The sequence below is a fragment of the Erythranthe guttata genome, chromosome 2 (assembly GCF_056151865.1).
Source record: "Erythranthe guttata isolate IM_541 chromosome 2, IM_541, whole genome shotgun sequence".
In the NCBI taxonomy this organism is placed as follows: Eukaryota; Viridiplantae; Streptophyta; class Magnoliopsida; order Lamiales; family Phrymaceae; genus Erythranthe; species Erythranthe guttata.
In genome coordinates, this window is record NC_142534.1 from 643,008 (window position 1) to 664,553 (window position 21,546).

Genomic DNA, 21,546 nt, shown 5'->3' on the forward strand with positions numbered 1-21,546 from the left:
CTTTGTATTTATATAGCTTGCTATTAAGTATAGGTTGGTTATTTTCCGATGTGGGATAATTTTCTGAGCTTATTATCTCCTCAATCAGCACTCTGTATTATATACTTACTGCAATTCAGACGTAGTTGGGTTACATGACACTCAAACGAATTCCCATTGTTATATTCTATTTCTCATTCATAATTTCTCACTTCACAGCATCAATCTCTGCATGCATGTATGGTATATGGATTAATGTTCAGTAGAAGCATTGTTTTTCACAATATTAGTTATGGATTTCACAGCCTTTTATAACATACTTTTTTGGCAGTGACAAACACCAAAAGACAAATGCATTCACATATCAAAATTCCTCAGTGTATACAAAATAACCATTAACTTGTTCGGGAATACAATTTGTATCCGACAAACGTATCTTCTCTGTGTACAGCCGAATTTAGGGGAAAAGAAATGTTCGTGAAGTGGCTAATAAAATTCTATTACTCTAAGACCTAGTGCATATACATTTATGTAACTCATGTTCTGCTCAAATGAGAGGTGAGGTCGATGAATAACTCTTCGGTGCAAGGAATAGTGAGTCCACCCATCGCATGGTGGAATCCGAATTCTTCTTCGGCTTGGCATAGCAATTCTTGAAACGAAGGATTGTTCAAATACGATAACGGAATTACAAATCGCTTCTTTTCACTTTCTCCGACATAAACAGCTAAATGCCCCTTGGGAACTTCATTCGACATCTTTTCAGCTGATAAAGACCGTCTAAGCATTTTGTGAATAGCCATCGATTTTTGTTGAAGTAAATCTTGGTGAGATTTTGTGATCGAAGCTATTGAAATATGAGAAGTTGAGTAGTGATAGGTGGTTGTAGGTTGAGAAATGTGTCGTCTCGCATATGTATATATAGACGAAGTACATGTGAATGCCGTATGTATCCTTGAGAATCTAGCTATAGATTGAATGGTGATGAATAGGCCAAAGGATATGTGGTTTTTGTGGCAAACTCAGGAGAAACAAAAGCACATGATGAATCACATGACTTTGTCGATAAAATCTTCACAAGATTTTAGAGCGACACAACGAATGGTTTGTCGATAAATTACCAAATGCAAAGAAAACCTAGCTCATAGGACCCTCCGAATTAAATGTGACTAACATAACAGTGCCCGAATAGTACAAATATCGAAATAAAACTTAGAAACTTGAGCTACTTGTTATCATAATTCTTATGGCGTAAGGTCATCATTATTCAAGGGCCATGTTGCCATAGTTGGCAGGACACAACATTTTCAATCACACAAATTTTTGTTGGCTCGAAATAACTACGATTCTTGAAAGACAAATGCATGTGACTGCATTTGTGTAGGTCTTTCGAGTTTCGTAGACCACCACATATCAATTTTCTAGAAATATATATGAAGTGTTCGTCCTCTCGTTCTACCCTATATATACAAGACCGTTTTCTTGATTAATATATAGCCAGCAACAAGTCTTCAAAATACGATACATCTCTCAGCTTTTATTCGTTCCAACCAAAAAAAAATATTCCACGTACACAAGACTCGGTTTATACAAAAATGGCCATCCGTCAAATACTAAGACGATCTTTATCCAACGAAGATCGGTTGAAGTACCAAAGGGGCATTTTGCTGTTTATGTTGGGCAAAATGAGAAGAAGCGCTTTGTTGTTCCATTGTCGTATTTAAACCATCCTTCGTTTCAAGAATTGCTATGAAGAATTCGGATTCCACCATCCGATGGGTGGCCTCACAATTCCTTGCAGTGAAGATCTATTTGTTGATTTAACATCTCGTTTGAGCAGAACACGATTGTATATGTAACTATATAGATATGTTTAGTAGGATCACCGTTTTGCAGATATACAAGCTAGTTAGTTAATCAGCAAAATAAATGTTTTCCAAGCACAAATTTATAGCATACATGAAAATTTTGAGCCATTTTAAGATGCCAAAGCATTATTTGGTTTGAATTGGTGATTTTACTAATTATGTATGAACTCAACAATTCAAATACATATCATCTGTTCATACTTCAGTGAATATCTCTACCCATGGATTCCGATAATAATTCGTATTTGCTACATCGATAATTAGTTATAACATGGACAAGAACAGAATTGGAAGTTTCTTGTTGCTCATTCAAAGTTTCTGGAATCCAAAGTTTTTCCATATTTTAAAGGACCTCTTCTTTGATCTTTTTTCGGTTTACTTCATTTCTGCAAAATCGGTATCAAATATAGTAACTAGGGTGAAACTTGGAGCGGAAATTCCAATTTCCACCGGTTCCAACTTCCGATTTGAAAAAAATCGACTTTGGTACAAACTTTTTTTTGTTCCGAATTTCAAAATTACAATGTTTCCGAGTTTTTTTTTTTTAGTAGAATTGGAAGTATATATAAAATAATTCGAACTTTTTTATTTTTGATTTTAATTTCCAAAGTAATTCCGAAAAACCTCGATTTCCTCCAAAAATACAACGTTATATTATTTAACAATGTAACAATATACTCCTAGCATAAATGAAAATAAAATTAAACAAATTATAATTATCATAATATAAAAAAAATTATTTCAAACTGAAATTACTAAAATTAAACAAATTATAATTATCTAATTACTCAAGTTAATTAAATAATTGGTCTCTGAAATGAAATTTATAATACTAAACATAATTAAACAAGTTAATTAAATAATTATAAAACTATCAATTATAATATCATTTTAAACTTAGAATTGGGCGGGGGCCGCGCGCCTCTGACACAAATTATGACGCAGGCTCGGCCACTTGGGCCGACCTTACGCAAGCGCCCCTCCAAAGTGCAATGGAAGTCGCAAGCATAGGCTATAGACCTTCTTGATCGTCTATCAACCCCGTCCAGGTAAGTAAGTAAATCATTCACATTTTTCCATTTTATACAATTCTTATCTCACTATCTGCAGTTTAATACATCGATGTGGGAGAAATTCTAAACCATTTGTGAAGTATTCATAACCTTTTTGCAAGTAGATTAGGCATTCACATATAAAACATAGCTGAGTGTATAAATAACATTTTTGTTAGGCAATACCATTAACTTGTCCAGGAATACATTTTGTACCCGACAACGTAAATCTGTGTGTACAAATCAAAAAGAGAAAAACAAAAAATAGTTTGTCACAAGTTCTATTTCTCTAAGACCTAGTTTATATATATGTATATGTATATCATGTTCTGCTCATGTGAAAGGTGAGATCGATGAATGACTCTTCACTGCAAGGAATAGTAAGGCCACCCATCGGATGGTGGAACCCGAATTCTTCTTCAGCTTGGCATAGCAATTCTTGAAACGAAGGGTGATTCAAGTATGATAGTGGAATAACGAAGCGCTTCTTTTCACTTTCTCCGACATACACTGCTAAATGCCCTTTTGGAACTTCATTTGATGATCTCTTTTCAGATGATAAAGATCGTCTAAGGATTTTGTGAATAGCCATCGATTTTTTGTTGACGTAAATCTTGACGAAGTTGAAGATGAAGATGAAAGAATGTATATGAGTTTTGTGAAGCAATTGAGATATCGAAAGTTGGTTGTGAGTTGAGAAATGTGTCGTTACGCATATATATTTATAGATGAATTAAGTACTTGTAAATTGGCATATCCTTAGCTGGATTGGATTGAGTGGTGATGAATAGGGCAAAGGATACGTGGTTTTTGTGGCAAGCTCGGAGAAACAAATGCACATGATGAATCACATGATTTTGTCGATAAATCTTCACGAGATTTTAGAGCAACATATATAATGAAATGATTTGTCAACTGTGAGGGACAGTTTTCCCACACTAACAGCAAGAAAACTTAGCTCATCGGACCCTCTAAATTAAATGTGATATACAAATATATATGTAACCAAAAAATAACAGATGGAAATAAAAATTAGGACATCTTTCACTTTCAAAGTGTGTTGAAGTATTCATTCAAATAAATTGAAACATTAGCACATACATATTCACATGTATAATTATGTTATCTAATCATCAGTCGAACCGTTCTTAACAGACCAAAATGTTGAATTAAAAAAAATGTAAACGAATTTTCTTTATCTGGCTTAAATGTGTCTTTTTGAACTGTTGAATCCATCAATAATTTGTAGCAACAAAATAAACCAGATTATGTTTCATTTTAAAATGAAATTATTTAACTGAAATTATTGGATCGAATTTTATTTAGAAATTCAACCCTCCAAAAATGGGTGTATGCTGCTTGAAGTGCAGCAAGCACACGGTATTCTTTAGTAAAAGGCGAAAGAATAGTTCGCTTTGTGCTTACTGCGCAGCTGCGTGATTTTTACAAGTGTTTCTGCCTTTGTATTTATATAACTGGCTGTACAGTATTGGTTGGTTATTTTTCGATGTGGGATAATTGTTTCTTGTTCTTTATAAACAGCTATTTGTTTCTTTGCGATGTGGGATGTTTGTTTGAGCCTTTTCTCTTGTTAACAATGTCAAACCAGATCTTATAAATTCAGAAATCTTGTTTATAAATAAACGCTCGAAATCGGATAAAAGTATATACTAGGCATCAAAAACTCCCGTGCAATTCAAATGTTTGTGGCATGAAATTTCATTGATTTGCGTTCCTTCTTCTTCTCATTCATAACCAGTATGGAAATAGATAGTCGAGATAAAACAAGCGCGAAAAAAACGCAACAAAACAAATGATTGATCGTACATTGTTACGATCACGATAAAGAGGTTTTGATAATTACTTGTAAATTAAGTAGGTATCTGCTGTTTGCACTTCGAAAAAGAAAAAAAAAATGAAACCGTAATTAGTAGACAAGGCACTCACATGTCAAAATGGCTAAACTTTCGACTTTCATATAGTTTGTTCATGAGTACATTTTATACCCCATAAAGTATATTAATTCTCTGTACACTAACTAGCTTACAAAAATTGTATTGCTCTAAGGCCTATTGTATATATATATCAAGCTCTGCTCAAGTGAGAGGTGAGATCAATGAATAACTCTTCACTGCAAGGAATCGTGAGGCCGCCCATCGGATGATGGAATCCGAATTCTTCTTCGGCTTGGCATAGCAATTCTTGAAACGAAGGATGGTTTAAATACGATAACGGAATTACAAAACGCTTCTTCTCGTTTTGCCCAACATAAACAGCTAAATGCCCCTTTGGAACTTCGTTCGATCTCTTTTCAGACGATAAAGACCGTCTAAGCATTTGCCGAATAGCCATTATAGTATTCAAACTAAATCTTTCTGAGGTGAAATAGAAAATAAAAAATTAAGAAATATTTTGTGAAATAAATGAGCAGAGCAGAGGAAGCTAATGCTTTTGGATGACTTGTTATGACCGAGAAATGTGTTGTGTATATATAGGTAATAGGTGTATATATAAATGTTGTATTTCATAAATTTTATGTGATGGTCTGTTAGACTCGAGGGACATAAGCACATGACGAAGACGAGAAATAGGCCTCAAAAGACCCCACCGTAATCAAATGGATAACAAATTTTGATGCTTCGTCTCACCTAAAACATTAACAAGTTCAATTAATTTAATTTCGTATTATGCCATGATACAGATGAACAACCACCGTAAAATCCATATAAACATATTGAATGAAATGCCAGCCCACCAAACTCTATCTAATGGTCTCTGCTAATTTGGTATATAACTAATCAAAACATAACGGTCCACACAGATGCGTTAGGCACATACATACAAGAGGTGAAGGGGTCGAAGAAATCGGCAAATCATGTGATTATGTTTCGTGGTATGCATTATTTTCTAAATTAAATATTGCAACTTGAGTTATGCAGATTTAATGCAGAAGGTCTTATATGGGGTTTTGTTGTTGGAGATGGTAGGAATAATGTGATTGTTCATGTGCTTTTGTTTGCTAGACACCACATATTCTTTTGGCCTCTTCATCGCCACTCAATCCAACTTGATTCTCATGTGTATATATATGTACAAGTACTACTTCATCTATATATATATATATATATATATATATATATTTCAAAACTCAATCCTCATATTCATCTTGCTTTCACACAACTCTCATATACATTCTTCCATTTTCATCTTCAACTTCACCAAGATTCACTATAACAAATCGATGGCTATTCACAAAATTCTTAGACGATCTTTATCGGCTGAAAAGAGATCAACTCACGTTCCGAAGGGGCATTTTGCAGTTTATGTCGGAGAAAGTGAAAAGAAGCGCTTTGTTATTCCACTATCGTATTTGAACAATCCTTTGTTTCAAGAATTGTTATGCCAAGCCGAAGAAGAATTCGGATTCCACCATCCGATGGGTGGCCTAACTATTCCTTGCAGTGAAGAGTCATTCGTCGACCTCACCTCTCACTTGAGGAGAACATGATATATACATATACTAGGTGTTAGAGCAATAGAACTTTTGTTAGCTAGATTCTTTACACATTTTTCCTATTTGTACACATGAAAGATACTTTGTCCCGATACAAAATGTATTCTCGGAAAAATTAATAGTAATTTTTTTTGATAGAAGTTCGATAAAAAAAATTTAATGTATTCATTTCTCCAGGATATGAAAGAATTAGATTTCTTGGAAATATTATGGTGACAAGATTTTACCTTTATAGAGCTTTGTTGGATGTGCTTCTGACAGGTTTTATTAGCTTAGGGGAGCAATTCAATTGATAACTAAATGTTCTTTGTTAAACCTCCTGTAATGTACTATAGTAGTATCCGAAGTACGTGAAAACAAGCTGGGCTCCATATACCGATAAACGGGTTGACATGAGATTCTTGAGTACTCACAGTTAGTTGTTTCTGGCCAACTAGACAATAACAGTAGTGAATACATCTGTCAGTTTGATTACATGTGAACTACATTCATCTCACAAGATTGTTTTCCTTTTGATATCTCGAATTCAGAACAAACAAATAAATTGTAAAAAATGTAGTACTAAAGCAAAATTCCAGGGTTCATCTAAGATACAAGTAATCAAGAAAAATCTACGCAAGATAAACACATTTTATAATTTAAAATTCATCGTACAAAACTCTCAATTACGAGAATATTCATGCAAGGTTCTTGGCTTCATCAATGTTCTTCTTCCTTTCCTTAAGACGATTTACGCTTGACCGTTTCCTCTCCTTGCTCATCTGAATAAGAAGCAGTAACACATGTAAGCAACAACATAAATATGATCTTACTATATTTCAAGAAGGTAGTTTGCTTTCCTACATTTGAACAGCAAAACAAAATGATACAATATAAATAAACGAGATGCAGAAAGGATTTTTTTTCTTCACAGCTTATCACGAAGAAGAAGACTAATGATATTTTTACCGAAAAAAATCCGTATATAAAGAAAAAAAAATGATTAACATCCTCACCTCCATAGCTTCTAGAAGCTTTCGCTTCTTGCGGGGCATTACAACCTTCGACATATTAGATACATCATCCGCAATTTGCTGTACATCAGATATGGCGTCTCCTACAGCATCCTTAACCTCAATTTCTTTAGGAACATCAGATAACGGGGCACCTTTGAGCTCTAGTTTAAGCTCATCAAGGTACTGTTTCTCCAGCATTGAAATCTTCAAAAAAAAAAAATAGTATTTTATAGCCAAGAAATCACCATCGACGAGATTTAGTAATGAAATAAATCTTAAAATAATATATTACCTGTTGTTTTCTCTTAGCAGCTTCAATAGCTTCTTGGCGGTCACTAACAAGTAAACCCTGAGGGTCATCTAAATCTTCTATTCCAGTGCCAGGCAATGGTAGGACTTCTTTTCTTCCTGCAGCCTTAATTCGTTCTACGGCTTCTGCATAATCGGGGACATGGCCTTCTGCTTCATTATCAACGAATGGAGACAAGTGCGGTGGAGGAATACTGTCAAAATACGAAATTCAAATGTAGAAATGTCAAAAATTTGTCGCTGTAATAAATGAAGCAGACCTTTTAAGGAAAATGTAATAGCTTAAAGAACAAAGAGCCAGCCCAAATAATTGTAAACATGACTAAGATCCTCATTCTATATAAGTATTATATATATAAAAAAACTCAGAAATTCAGTCACATCAAAATAAAAATGAGCTACGTACAGGTCACAATTCATATCTTGCAGGCTAGCAATTTAAAAAGGTGGAAGGGAATTGAAAAAAAGATGCTAGATGAAATTGTTCCGGAACTTACCATCCCACCATATATTTATCAGTGGGCAATAAGATGCGTGCATTTACACAGTCATACACCCACTGTGGCTGAACATATTCCCTGGAAAGGAATCTGCGCCCTTGTATTGGCCTATCAACGACCTGCACAAAAACAGAATTAAACCTCAAACAAATTTCTGCAAGTTTTAATAGTGTTTCGATAATTTAAGTAATTCTGCTGAGCAACCAACACGATTAATTCCTAAACCCAAACACCTACAGTTGATTTGAATTTATCTACATTAATACTATAGGGAAAAAATAATTATGCAAGATATACAGGCAGATCCAACCAGTAGGTAACACTAAGAAATGCCAATATATATCGACTCATATAATACCTTGTAAGATGAAAAGGTTGGTAAAACTATAAATAAAATTTATATTTAATTTCAGAGTAAAATTTACCTTGTTAAGAAATTTGTCATAATTAAAGAATCATAAGTCTGACCAACAGAAATTAATTAACAATATTATGGAGTCATCACATACAAACGTATTCATAAAAGCATGTGGAATTACAGACCTGATGGGTGATGCTGTCGTCAGACTCATCAAACGGTGCTCCTTCGCCTTCCCAAGAAACTGTGCCGCCAAAAGCAGGGATAACAAAGAGCAACGACTCTCTCGGAACCTGAAAAAGAAACATTTGGAAATGAGAGAGAAAGCATATTAATTACAGAATCAAGAAATATTATGTACAAAGAGGAGATAGAATGTGCATATTGGAAGCAACAAATTCTCAATGAAAAAAACAAAATAAAAGATTTTCTATGACGGAAATTTTAAATCATTGAGTATAAAAACCACTACCAAATGCAACAATGTAAGGAACGCCATTTTAGTATGGTTATATCAAACCATGATGATTTCATAGTGAATCCCATAGTACTTCCTAATGCATATAGTTGTTGCAAACATCATATATGAAATAAAAATAAATGTAATAGTATAGTATAGCAAGTAAGTCATGGCGGCTCACCTCACGACTCAAGAAGAATTTCACGTTCTTAAAGAGACTTTTACATTCCCGTGTTTCTAAATCTTCATCCTCTTTATTAGAACCGTCATCAAGCAGGTGCATCAAAGCACCAGGTTCATTAGAAGGGAGTTGTTGATGAAGCTGGGCAAGTCTAACTTCAGACTCATCAAGGTTTGTTCCCTCCTGCTGGTTTTCAATTTGCTTAGACTTACCATTGGCATCGAAGTATCTTGACAACGCGTAAAGATCTGCATAATTCCAACATCAATATCAGAATCTATTAAGCAACAAAAGAATAGATTGGAACCTAGATAACAAAAGATAAAACAAACCTGCAGCCAGAGCTTCAAGCCGGGGATCGAGAATGGGTGGATAGCTCACATTTATTGAACGATAAAGTTTGTAATTGACAAATGCAAGAAGAGTCTGCAAACAATAGATTAAAATGGTTCAAGATAAAGATACATATTCATAGATTATTTCAAAATCATCTAATTCGGTGAAGAATCAATTCATGGACTATTCAACTAAATTTTGGTACAAATGACCGACAAGAGAGAGAGAAAGGAATCATTAAAATCCAAATGAGCTCTTAACCAATCATTTTCTTTAAGAGAGATAAATTAGTCCTACCGCAGGCTTAATTGAACACATTTTGTTTTTGCACGCACAAAAAGTTCAGCCATAGAAAGGTAAATAAAGAACAACAATTACACCATAAATGTCTAAGAGATGAACTAACCTCATAAAATTCCAAAAATGTTAGCAAGACTCTATAATCAACTTCTGGCAGTACTTGTTGCAATGCATGTGGAGTTAACCAAGTAACTATTTGCCCCTCAACCTCTGCCTGTAATTATAAACAGGATGATGCAATCACAGCCAACAAAAAGAAGCGAGTCGATACATTCATAGGAACTTAAGAATTACATATCATACATACTTGGTAATATATTCCTTTAACAGAAATGAACGTCTTCCTCAGTTTATGGGTTCGAGAAATGTAAGCCAGCCACTCATGACTCAACCTAGAACCGTCATTGAATCAAAACATACACAGAAACAAGATCAACACAATCGTTTTACATACATGAAAATTTACATATGGAAAACAGAAAAAAATTAAGTTAAAAAGAAATGAATAACGATGAAAGAAGCAGTTACCTCCTGCAATTATGGACACGTTCTACAGGTATCTTTTCTCCATCTACAGCCCTATCCACAGCAGGCAATGCAGCAAAAAGATGTACCATACTAAGACAGTCATCAAGATCCCTCAGTGCATCAATGAATTTCGGATACCTAAAAGCCGAGCAAGAGTAACAGTAAATGAACAACACTAACCAACACCATAGAAAAACCAAGCACAAAAAAGAAAAAGCACAAAAGTAATAAGAAAGCTGAACTCCACCTCTCTCTAACAAGCATGTCAAGTGTGTAAGAGGGCTTTCGTGTCAACAAACGTTCGGCGAGGTCCCTATTCTTCTTTGACACGGCCTTCTTTATCTTCTTATCATAAGTTCGTATGTCTCTCAATTTCTCCAGCAAGGGCTCGTGTTTGAGGAACATGATATCTTTCATATGATAATAAGAATGGTGATTTCCCTTCACCTTCTTCTTCGGTACCCGAGGAAACACACCTTTCAGGATACATAGTTTCCTGAGTTGTGAAAATCTCGTAAGAAATTACTCGCATTGATACAAAACATCACACAATTTCATCGCTAGACCAATGACATAACAAGTAATTTGTTTTAAACAAAATCGAAGGTGGATGCATAATTATCCTTGACAATAGAAAAAACTAAGGAGAACCCAAACTCTGTAAAATGTTTAAATACAGATTAAAGGAAATTACAAATAAAAACACCTTTATAAGCTAAAAAAAACATGCTAAAAATCCTATACAAATATCACCGCAACAAATTAATCCATGTTAATAAAAAAAATTACAGATATTTCAGGATGCACACTTTTTTTTACTGGATTGTAGCATTTAAACTTAAATAAACCTTGAACTAGTATATCACCACCGATTTCAATGGCTGGGAACTGATTATGACACAAGTTACAAAACAAATTGTCAAAATATTCAGAAATAAATTAAACCAAACCTGAAAACTGGAAGGCTGATTTGGAGGTATTTTACAGCCTGAGTTCGGGTGACATATTTCGCCGCATTTCCTTCCTTTTTCTTTCCCTGGAAAAAAAAAAACAAGTTAAGAAACAAGAGTTAACAGTATTAGGTTAGCGATTGAGAAGCTGCGGCGGCGAAATCGGAACTTACGGCGGGCCTGTAATGCTTCGGCATGGCGTCGGCGACGTACGAGTGGTGGTGAAGGGCAAGAGAGAAGAGAGAGAGAAAATGAGGGATAGGTGAGTTTTATTGAGATTTTAAATTATTTGGGCTGCAATTCGAGCGCAACAACCCTAATTGGGTGGGCGGATCTTTGGCCCAATAACTTAATCGGGGCGGATCGCATTCTAATTTGGGCCTGGCTCATGATTTAAAAGCCCGCATCCAACAAATTATTCCCAATTTTTTAATTTCAATTTACTTGTATGAAAATAATTACCATATTTTCGATTTCAAATATATAGTTTGTTTATCTGATAATGCACGACCGAATCCCTTCTAATTAGATTTAAATAATTTTATTTCGGTTTTTTGTAAAGTTCTAAAAAAATGTAGATTATGGGATGAAAATTATTGATTTGAACCAAAAATGGCTTTTAATTTTGTTTTTGCTCGCAGCAGGTGAGAAAAAAAGGAGAAAAAAAAAGATTTCTATTGCATAAGGGGATGAAGACAATAAAACGATGTCGTTTTACACGCGTGGGGGCCAAAAAAAAAAGGAGAAAAGAAAATAGGAGGGGATAATTGAGAAGTTCCGAGCTTATATAAATGTAAATATTACGCGGAACTTCTCAATTATATGTAAATATTACATATATATAAGCCCGGAACCGAAAGGACGAAGACCAGAATTTATATACATTTCTTTCATCAAAATTTCTATACATTTCTATCGCCTTTGCACATTGTATCTAATCTTATCACTCCCTAATTTCAATATATACTGCGTGCTCAATTCCTGATCAGAAGTTTGTATCTACTTCGTTCACTCGTAAGATTGAATGTCTCGCAATTTCTGCACCAAAGGGTCGCGCGCGTTCAAGAAACGCGACATCTTTCACACCCAATAATAAGAATGGCGATTTCCCTTCACCTTCTTCTTTCATTCACTACGATACACACCTTTGACGATGCACAGTTTCCTGATCAGTTATAATAATTAAAATAAATTATAAGAAATTAAGTACCTTGAAATAAAACATCAATCACACAATTAATTAATTATTTACATTGCATGCATGAATGGAATTATATTAGATACTGCTAGAACAATGACATATACAATATGAAATTTAAAAAAAAAAAAATTAAGGTGGATGGATGCATGTGTAGTCAATTTACAAAACCAATTGGAAAATTAAAATATAGTTGACACTTTAATTTGTATATATCGTATCAAAATCCCCACCAAGTTTTCATTTGTTCACTAGCACATTACAAGAAAATAAAAATAAAAATTAATAATAATAATAATAATAATAATAATAATAATAATAATAATAATAATAATAATAATAATAATAATAATAATAATAATAATAATAATAATAATAATAATAATAAATAAAAACCGAAAAATCTTAATTCAATGAATCTGAAAAAGTGAAATATATAGAAATTGAAGGCTCATGTCCCTTCTCTATCTATCTCTCATCATAATAATCAAGAAAAAAGCATCTTTAATTATTAATTAATTTGATTGAGATTTTGTTGTCCACAACATGATTTTCAATATTAGGACAATGCATATATACTTCCAACTTGCATTTCTCATTGTTGCTTCTTTACTATGGTAGGCCATAAATGTTTTTATTTATTTATTTATTTTATTTATTTATTATCAATTCCCATAGTTTTTAGTCAAGAAATTCCATGTGATGATTCTTTCCCAATAATTAATTATAGAGAAAACATTAAAAACGGATGATCCGTTTATATTATATTAAAGGATGCCACTCAGAAGATGACATGTGGATAAAATTAATAACAATTCTCTCCCTTTTATTGAACATATTTTAAAAACATAAAATTCCGGTGTTCATAATTAATTTACTATTTAATGGTTAGATGATATTACATATTTTTTTATTCATAATTAATTCATAAATCCTTTTATTTTTTATTACTATAAATTACATGCTCTTTTTATGAAAATTTATATTAAATGAAAAACTCTAATAAATTTAATGAAGAAAATATATTATGAATTATATCTATATAGTGTGAAATAATTTGTATTAAGAAAAAAGGTCTATTAAATAGAATAAATAATATTAACTTTATATATATATATATATATATATATATATATATATATATATATATATATATATATATATATATATATATATAAGTTGTAAGTAGTCACGAGTAACATAAAAAATCATTTACATTATACTAATTAATGTTTTGTGTAATTTAAATAATTTCACCCTGAACATTTGTAGGATACAATATTATACGATCAATAAAAAATATCAAGATGTACTAAATATTTGTTTTCGAAAAAGTTTATACTAAGTTAAGATTTATTCTAATTTCTAAATAAAAAAAAGAATAAAGAAAAGGATACGAAAAAAGGAGAAAATAATAAATATAATTTGTTAGTGGCAAAATTACGTGGCCCCCTATTAAGCATTAATTATAGTAGTTAATTATTCCTATTATAAGATGAGTAATTGGAAGCATAACAATTCAATTCTCAGTAAATACATACACGTGTCAGCTAATGAGTGGAGCCCGAGATTTCAATATTAACGGACGGTCCGTTCAGAATGCTCACCCTTAATTATATATAACTTGATCATATGTCTTGCTACATTTTCTTACCTTTCATCCAGGCTTCATTTGGTTTGCCCCTATATATACATAAACACACACTCATATTCCCTCATCACCTCACAAAAAACACTCTACAGTTCAACTCCCTCAAGTTCTTACCAATTAGTTCTGCTATTCCAAAAAAGAAAAAAAAATGGGGTTTTTGTTAGCTCAAACCAAAGAAAGACTCAGGAGAACTATTTCCCCGAGAAAATTAGCAAATGTTTTTTCGGTTTACAACGATGTCCCAAAAGGGCACTTTCCGGTGTATGTTGGTCCAATGCACCGAAGATTTGTGATCCCGATATGTTACCTTAACAATCCGATGTTCCAAGATTTGCTGCATTTGGCTGAAGAAGAGTTTGGATACAATCATCCAATGGGAGGCCTTACAATTCCATGCAATGAAGATTACTTTCTAAGCCTCACTTCTCAACTTAGTTCAGAATGAAGAACAATTTCATATATACATTGTAGAAATAGATTTTTTTATTTTATTTTATTTATTTATTTATTTCAAGAACTTGGAAAAACTGAGTTTACTAGCTAGATTAGTAGTGTCGTCGATTTTGTAATCGAGACTAGATTCGTAATTCTTTCGTTGTAGATTATTCTTGTTTGTAAACTGTAAACTACTCTTGTCCCATGAATTATTATTACAATATATTCTTACCATTAATTTGGTCAAGTTCATATATGCTATTTAATTTCTCTATGACAATTTAATTATATCAAATGTTTCTTGACAGACATGGTCAATGAATTTGTCCTTTTTTTTTTTTTTTTTTTTTTTACTGCACCTTACAGAAGCAGATCAAAGGAATTCATTTTTACACATCTAAATTGCAGCAAAAAAAAAAAAAAAAAAAAAAAAAAAAAAAAAGAAAAAAGATGGTGCCTCGTTTGATTTAGGAGGTGTTTGGCTAAACTTATAAGTTTTTATGAAGAGCTTATAAGATGCTTAAGAACTTATAAGCTCTTTCAAATTGTTTGGTAATTTAAAAAAAAAATATCTTAAAAAAAAAAGTTGTTGTTGGAGAGCAAAATAAGAGTAAAAATAGCATATAAGCTCATTATCCAAACACTTTAAAAAATTAATTGTAAAAATAAGACGTAACAACTTATCATCACTTAAAACAGCTTATCATGACGTACGAGCTTATCAGCTATTTAAAATAAGTTTAGCCAAACGTGCCCGTACTTTCAAGAGGGTAATTTTTTTAGGGTAACGTAATTGGTAAAATTTGTGATTAACCCCTGAGGACTTGCATATATAGTTATTTATGAAAGACAATTTAGAGTGGTTTGGTTTGAATTGTTCATGTGTGTGTACATACATACATAAAAATAGATATAGATACACACACTTATTTCAATATAGGCCAAATTTCTGTCTTCTGCAAATGTTTTTAAACTGGTGGTGGAGCACCCATTTCAGAAATAGTTCTTCAAAGGACAATGGCACATGATACCTCACATGCTTTTGCTTTCCATTTTCTAATAATTATCAAGAAATTATATTGCATGCATATGTGTATGTATATATAATACATAGATATAGATATATGTTGAAGTGCAATACTAACCCTACCACTTAGCACAACAAACAGCAAAATTTGCCCCTTCAAATGAATTATGGTGATAAGGACTGATTTAAAAGCTTATTAATTATTTCATCGGCATATAATAGGGACCGAAAACCGCCTAAAACAACATCTGAATGTTCGATAATAGTCGATAAATTATCCGTTAATTAACCTTTATAAAAGATCGGTCCTACCTTAATTAATTCATACATAACAAAAGTAAATCTAGGGTTTGCTCATATCTATGTAAAATCAGTAGCCTTACCTGATCGAGATTCAGAAAATTAAATATATATTTTCTGAATTAGAATATGTAGCCACCACCCAGAAAAGGGTTGACTTCAAAAGTCAATATATAGATATATAGATGTATATGTATATTTAATGCATGTGTTCAAGAACACCAAGTATGAACTGAAAGAACATATTAATGAAAATATATATATAAAGGGGATTTTTATTGAGTCAATATTATGGGCTAATTAATTGATATACACAATTTGTCTTCACAATGTTTGTGACATGCTAAAGAGTACTTGTCATATATATATATATACTTAGCCTTATCCTTCCAAACAGAAATTAATTAAATGTCATTTTATGTGGCTAATTTAATCTATTCATATATAAAAAAAAAGGTGATTGATCCGACATGTATCTAACTTTAATTGAATTTTTTTTCCATACACCATTTGCCCTAATATTAATATTTCTTAACTGATCAAGTGGTGCTGCTTAACTCGAAGGAAACACGAAAAAACAAAAATGGCCGATGAATCAATTCTTAACTAATATTTCCATTACTGGATAAGATGTCTTAAAATTAAACAAGTATTCCATTAACTAGTTCCTTTAGCTAGTTAGTTGTCCTAATTATTACTTGGGTGTTTGAAAATTTTGCTCCGTCGATGTGAATTCTCAACTACGTGATTAGAAAGTTTAAACGACCAATACAGCATCTAACGAAGAAATTATGCACATGAAAAAAGAGAGGCATTACTTTAGATCACATAATTCGTTGGGGACGACACTGAATCATTATTGCAAGGGCCTCTAATTTTCTTGGACAATATTCGCTACTTGCTACACTAGCGAAAAGCGCGTAAGTCTAAATTCAATGCTTCTCTACTGAAAAAAAATTAAAAAAAAAAAATTAAATAAAAAGGTACTATCTTCTTTGATCATCAATAACTAAACCAAAATTTTTGAAAGTTTAATTGAGTGGTTGTTTGTGCAGAACAGCATGTAAAACATTAGAAAAAAATAAATATTAATTTGTCAAGCTATTTTTTCTTTGTTTTTGTTTTTGTTATTTATTTATGGTTTATTTATTTCTTGTTGTAATTGGTTCCCTGAAGTGGTAGGCCAATATGTCATGCTACAGATTAGTCAAAACCATGTGATCCTTTGCCTGTTACTTCATCTGATATGTCTACCAACTTTCCTAATATTCTACATCTTAATTTACAGATTAAAGCCTAATAATATATACTTACATACATTACATATATATACACATATATATATAACTTCTTCCTGCTCAACGAATGAGATCAATTCAAATTTCAAACCATATATTCTTGTGAGATCACTCAAGAATAAATCATACTTTATTCTCGACTTTCGAAATCGTTACCTATAATTTTTGTTTTATTACTAAAAATGGGAATCAAGCTAACAGGGATAGCTCATGCAAAGAAGAAACTGCGTCGGACGATTTCCTCCAAGAACGGGAGCTTTTCTACAACGACATGCTGTGACGTACCGAAAGGGCATTTTGCAGTTTACGTAGGCGAAAGTCACAGGCGGTTCGTTGTACCGCTGTCTTACTTGAATCAACCATTGTTCCAAGAGTTGTTGCATTGGGCAGAAGAGGAATTCGGATACGAACATCCAATGGGAGGCCTCACAATCCCATGCACCGAGGATTACTTCTTAAGCCTTATCACTATACTAAATTCTTCTTCTTGATTTATATATATATACATATGTATGTATGTATGTATATATATAAATATATGCTGTTATCTGATAGATTTAGTTTGAAGCTTTTTCTCTCAAAATTTGCTGTAGTAATTAATAGTGATTGAGGCAACCAAATTTGTGTTCTGCCTAATTTAATTTTTTTTCTTTCTTTTTTTCTCTTTTAAGTCCTTTTCTATAGCAAATGTATATGAACATGACAGTTTCTTTTGCCATCACAGAAATGAACATACTTTTCTTAGATCAATTAGGAACTGAGATCAAGCGCATTTCAGCGTAACGAACCATTAAATTTTTTTTCCTTTGTGTTTTCGGAACACGGCAGTAAATTCCTCGAAAATTCATGAGTTTTTATCCAACAAATTAAGACAAAAATCGACTAAATTTAAGCTTCATAAATCAAGCATGTAACAAAAAATCAAGTGAAACATGGTTCAAAAAGTTACTCTAGATCTAAGGCCGTAACACATAATATTCAAGAACTCATCATTGATTATGTCAGAGATATATTAATAAATAATTTTGGTGTCAGGCACAAATCACGTAGTATTTAAATCTCTTTCGTCATAACTCATAACCAACAACACTCCTCAAGGACAGCAAATAATTATTTATTTATTTTAAAATTAAGAAAAACTGATCTAGCATGAAATTGAACACTACTCATCAATGTCAAATTTGTAATATCCACCTTTTTTTCCTCCACATTTTTTTTTCTTTTCGATTAAGACATTATTTTCAAAAGTAGGAAACAATATAATACATTGGCAATATGCGTGCATGTGACATGGCAGTACAAAAGATCTAGAGAAAGAAAGACCCAATTGTTGAGCCAGAATTAGTATTATAATAAGACCGACCATACATACAAATACAATAGCAGTTCATAAGCAAGTGGTGTATCTATTTTTTTTTGGGTAAATAGCACTTAACCCCCTTGTGGTTTGGACATTTTGCACATGACCCTCTTATGGTATGAATTTTGGCACATAACCCCCTTGTGGTTTGGACATTTTGCACATGACCCCCTTATGGTATAAAATTAGGCACATAACCCCCTTGTGGTTTTGAAATTTTGCACATAACCCCCTTATGGTATGAAATTAGCACATAACCCCCTTGAATAGAAAACTGGAAAAGACTAAATTACCCCTATCAAGTCAAAAATTCTTGTTTTAATTTTAAAATAATTATTCTATAAAATGAAAAGTTTAATGTATTTTTTGTAAAATGAGAAATATAATATATTATTGTGTTTTTTTAATTTTACAGCACAAATGGTATACAATGCTAGTTATTGTACGATTGACAATTTATTCGATTTTAAAAATCAATTTGAAAATATTTAACATTATCATTATTTATTATTATTATATTACTATTTTCTATATAATATATTATATTATAGCTGTTATCGAATTTTAATTTTTTTAAGAAACAAAGTCTTTATTTTTTTTATTCTTTTGGAAAAATCTAAAAAAAACATTTCTCTGAAGTTGAAATGAAAATTAAATTAGAAAAAATATATGTGCGGTAAAATAGAAAAAAACACAATAATATATTATATTTCTCATTTTACAAAAAAATACATTAAGCATTTCATTTTATAGAATAATTAGTTTTAAATTAAAACAAGAACTTTTGACTTGATAGGGGTATTTTTGTCTTTTTTAGTTTTCTATTCAAGGGGGTTATGTGCTAATTTCATACCATAAGGGGGTCATGTGCAAAATTTCAAAACCACAAGGGGGTTATGTGCCTAATTTCATACCATAAGGAGGTCATGTGCAAAATGTCAAAACCACAAGGGGGTTATGTGCCTAAATTCATACCATAAGGGGGTTATGTGCAAAATGTCCAAACCACAAGGGGGTTAAGTGCAATTTACCCTTTTTTTTTTTTTTTTTTTAATGAGAATCAAGTGGTGTATCTAGGCTAGCTAGAGAGAGTATACATAAATAATTGTGCCTTATTATTGGTTAGTCATAAAATATTACAACTTGTACTTCTAAAGGACATGCAGACATCCACACTGTGTGTTGTGTGTGTGGGTGCGCTGTAAGGTATGGTCAAGGACATTTAAATGCTGGGTTAGTTAGAGAAAATAGGTCTTGTCACTTCACTAGCTACAAATGGATATTTTTATTATTTCAAATAATAATTAATAAATATTAATATATATATATATATATATATGTATAACAGATTTTTTTCATTTATTTTTTTATTATATCATCAATTTGTGTATGACAGATGAGGAAAACAGTGGGCGTTTATTTGATTTTTTTGATTGACAATTGGGGAAGATGATTGCCTCAACTCAAGAACTCAAGAACACAATAACGCAAGGATCAAAGAATATGCTTGAAGCACAAAAGGTAAAAAAACGAAAAAAAGGGTAAATTACAACCACCCCTGAGGTATGGTCGAATTATGAAAAAACCCTTCAATATTTGAAAAATTACTTATACCCATCAACTATAAACTTCTGACATCTCCATTCTTAAGTGTCAAATTCAACATAATCATCTAGATTCCGTGGAACGTTCTCTAGTTTGTACTCGTTTTGTGCAAAAATACAGTTTCTGATGCACCAGAATCTGATATACAACAGGCCAAAAAACACGTCCTTATGATCATCTAGCTTCAAAATGTGGAGCTCGAATGGGATAAAACGGGTCCAAAATTGAGAGTATTCTGTATAATCTAGAAGATTCCACTAAATTGAAATCGCAAGGGTGGACGTGTAAAAAGATTTATAGTTGAGGGGTGGTTGTAATTACCAAAACGGGAGGGGGGTTTTCGTAATTTGACCATATATGGGGGTGATTGTAATTTACCCAAAAAAAAAAAGAAAAAAAAAAGAAAAAAAAAGGGAAGAGGATCAAACACACACTTCTAGTGAAATAGGTAGTTAATTCATAGAATAACTTCAAGGCTATTTTTAAACTTCAAATTTTATTACGACCGTGTTTATTTCTGACTTATTTTTTCTAGCTGCAAAGTTAGTGATATTAAAATCGAAATGCAGTTGCCAGAAAGATATATATTATAGATACATATTATGCGTGATCGACACCAAAAACTCACTTTAAATAAACAAAAAAAAAAAGGAGGATTAAGAGACAAGGGTGATATCATATCGTGCAGCTGCCTCATCTTCTTAAATTTAAACCAAACCCATCCATCCACATTATACTAATATTTATTTAGTTTTCTATTATGAGAACAGCCCATACAAATCGCGTATGTTTACGATAAATATACGACTCCGCTCTCAAGTCTTAAACCAATTGTTATATCCATATATACATTGGCTAATAAATATGCCACATGCGGTATGTAGATATTACGAAAAGAATTATATTTTCATCCAACTTGTCAGCTCACAGATTCATATAATCCACCACTTCTTAAAAATAAAACTAAAATTCTGTCATTGCTAGCTTAAACTTACGATTATATCATGTTAAAAGCCCGTCTGTTAATTTACTGATTTTTTTATATATAATCAAGTCGTGACATGATCAAGACAAATTAAAACCATGGGCAATGGTGACGCACTAAAACGAAATTAAATCCTCACAAGTTCGGGATAGTAATATTAAGTTAAACGAACCCTGACCTGAATAATGCATGCAGATGTACCATTCTTGTAAGGAGGGTAAGAGCCAACTCCGGCCCTACAATTACTATATGGACCCTAAATTGTCCACAAATAATAGATAGTAAATCAATTTATTATCAAAACTTACGATTAAAATATTTTATTAAGAATAAGACATACCAGAAATGAAATACGGT

At 32.2% G+C, this 21,546-nt stretch overlaps 5 protein-coding genes, 2 non-coding genes and 1 pseudogene across 8 annotated transcripts; 3 read left to right on the forward strand and 5 right to left on the reverse strand.

Moving 5' to 3' along the window:
- Nucleotides 1–2,751: 2,751 nt before the first annotated feature.
- Nucleotides 2,752–2,904, reverse strand: LOC148772055 (U1 spliceosomal RNA). The gene has a single exon (XR_016030122.1). It is a non-coding gene; the product is annotated as a U1 spliceosomal RNA (small nuclear RNA).
- Nucleotides 2,905–3,051: 147 nt separating this feature from the next.
- LOC148772056 (auxin-responsive protein SAUR21-like) lies at nt 3,052–3,742 on the reverse strand. Its single transcript, XM_088822219.1, has one exon. It carries the CDS (start codon nt 3,489–3,491, stop codon nt 3,222–3,224), a length of 270 nt encoding a protein of 89 aa, XP_088678345.1. The 5' UTR covers nt 3,492–3,742; the 3' UTR covers nt 3,052–3,221.
- Nucleotides 3,743–4,213: 471 nt separating this feature from the next.
- On the reverse strand, nt 4,214–4,333 carry LOC148772057 (U5 spliceosomal RNA). The gene has a single exon (XR_016030139.1). It is a non-coding gene; the product is annotated as a U5 spliceosomal RNA (small nuclear RNA).
- Nucleotides 4,334–4,849: 516 nt separating this feature from the next.
- On the reverse strand, nt 4,850–5,397 carry LOC105957732 (auxin-responsive protein SAUR21-like). Its single transcript, XM_012981691.2, has one exon. The coding sequence runs from the start codon at nt 5,249–5,251 to the stop codon at nt 4,985–4,987; it is 267 nt and encodes an 88-aa protein (XP_012837145.2). The 5' UTR covers nt 5,252–5,397; the 3' UTR covers nt 4,850–4,984.
- A 325-nt stretch (nt 5,398–5,722) lies between these two features.
- On the forward strand, nt 5,723–6,618 carry LOC148772058 (auxin-responsive protein SAUR29 pseudogene; annotated as a pseudogene). Its single transcript, XR_016033245.1, has one exon. The product of XR_016033245.1 is annotated as an auxin-responsive protein SAUR29 pseudogene (transcript).
- A 214-nt stretch (nt 6,619–6,832) lies between these two features.
- On the reverse strand, nt 6,833–11,599 carry LOC105957720 (pescadillo homolog). The gene is made up of 13 exons (XM_012981680.2): nt 11,504–11,599; nt 11,331–11,416; nt 10,628–10,876; nt 10,381–10,518; nt 10,160–10,244; nt 9,959–10,066; nt 9,549–9,642; nt 9,217–9,464; nt 8,761–8,868; nt 8,215–8,336; nt 7,701–7,911; nt 7,409–7,612; nt 6,833–7,174 (listed from the first exon to the last, which is right to left on the reverse strand). Exons 1-13 carry the CDS (start codon nt 11,525–11,527, stop codon nt 7,091–7,093), a joined length of 1,761 nt encoding a protein of 586 aa, XP_012837134.1. The 5' UTR covers nt 11,528–11,599; the 3' UTR covers nt 6,833–7,090.
- A 2,586-nt stretch (nt 11,600–14,185) lies between these two features.
- LOC148772059 (auxin-induced protein 15A-like) lies at nt 14,186–14,849 on the forward strand. Its single transcript, XM_088822250.1, has one exon. The coding sequence runs from the start codon at nt 14,328–14,330 to the stop codon at nt 14,622–14,624; it is 297 nt and encodes a 98-aa protein (XP_088678376.1). The 5' UTR covers nt 14,186–14,327; the 3' UTR covers nt 14,625–14,849.
- Nucleotides 14,850–17,294: 2,445 nt separating this feature from the next.
- On the forward strand, nt 17,295–17,896 carry LOC105957718 (auxin-induced protein 15A). The gene has a single exon (XM_012981678.2). It carries the CDS (start codon nt 17,422–17,424, stop codon nt 17,728–17,730), a length of 309 nt encoding a protein of 102 aa, XP_012837132.1. The 5' UTR covers nt 17,295–17,421; the 3' UTR covers nt 17,731–17,896.
- The last annotated feature ends 3,650 nt before the right edge of the window (nt 17,897–21,546 follow it).

Coding starts and splice junctions, on each gene's coding strand:
- LOC105957720 (XM_012981680.2), bottom strand. CDS start 11,527: ATGCCGAAGCATTACAGGCCCGCC. Junction 11,417..11,503: donor CGAAGCATTACAGGCCCGCC/GTAAGTTCCGAT, acceptor TTTTTTTTCCAG/GGAAAGAAAAAGGAAGGAAA. Junction 10,519..10,627: donor GACATGCTTGTTAGAGAGAG/GTGGAGTTCAGC, acceptor CTCGGCTTTTAG/GTATCCGAAATTCATTGATG.
- LOC148772059 (XM_088822250.1), top strand. CDS start 14,328: ATGGGGTTTTTGTTAGCTCAAACCAAAGAAAGACTCAGGAGAACTATT.
- LOC148772056 (XM_088822219.1), bottom strand. CDS start 3,491: ATGGCTATTCACAAAATCCTTAGACGATCTTTATCATCTGAAAAGAGA.
- LOC105957732 (XM_012981691.2), bottom strand. CDS start 5,251: ATGGCTATTCGGCAAATGCTTAGACGGTCTTTATCGTCTGAAAAGAGA.
- LOC105957718 (XM_012981678.2), top strand. CDS start 17,422: ATGGGAATCAAGCTAACAGGGATAGCTCATGCAAAGAAGAAACTGCGT.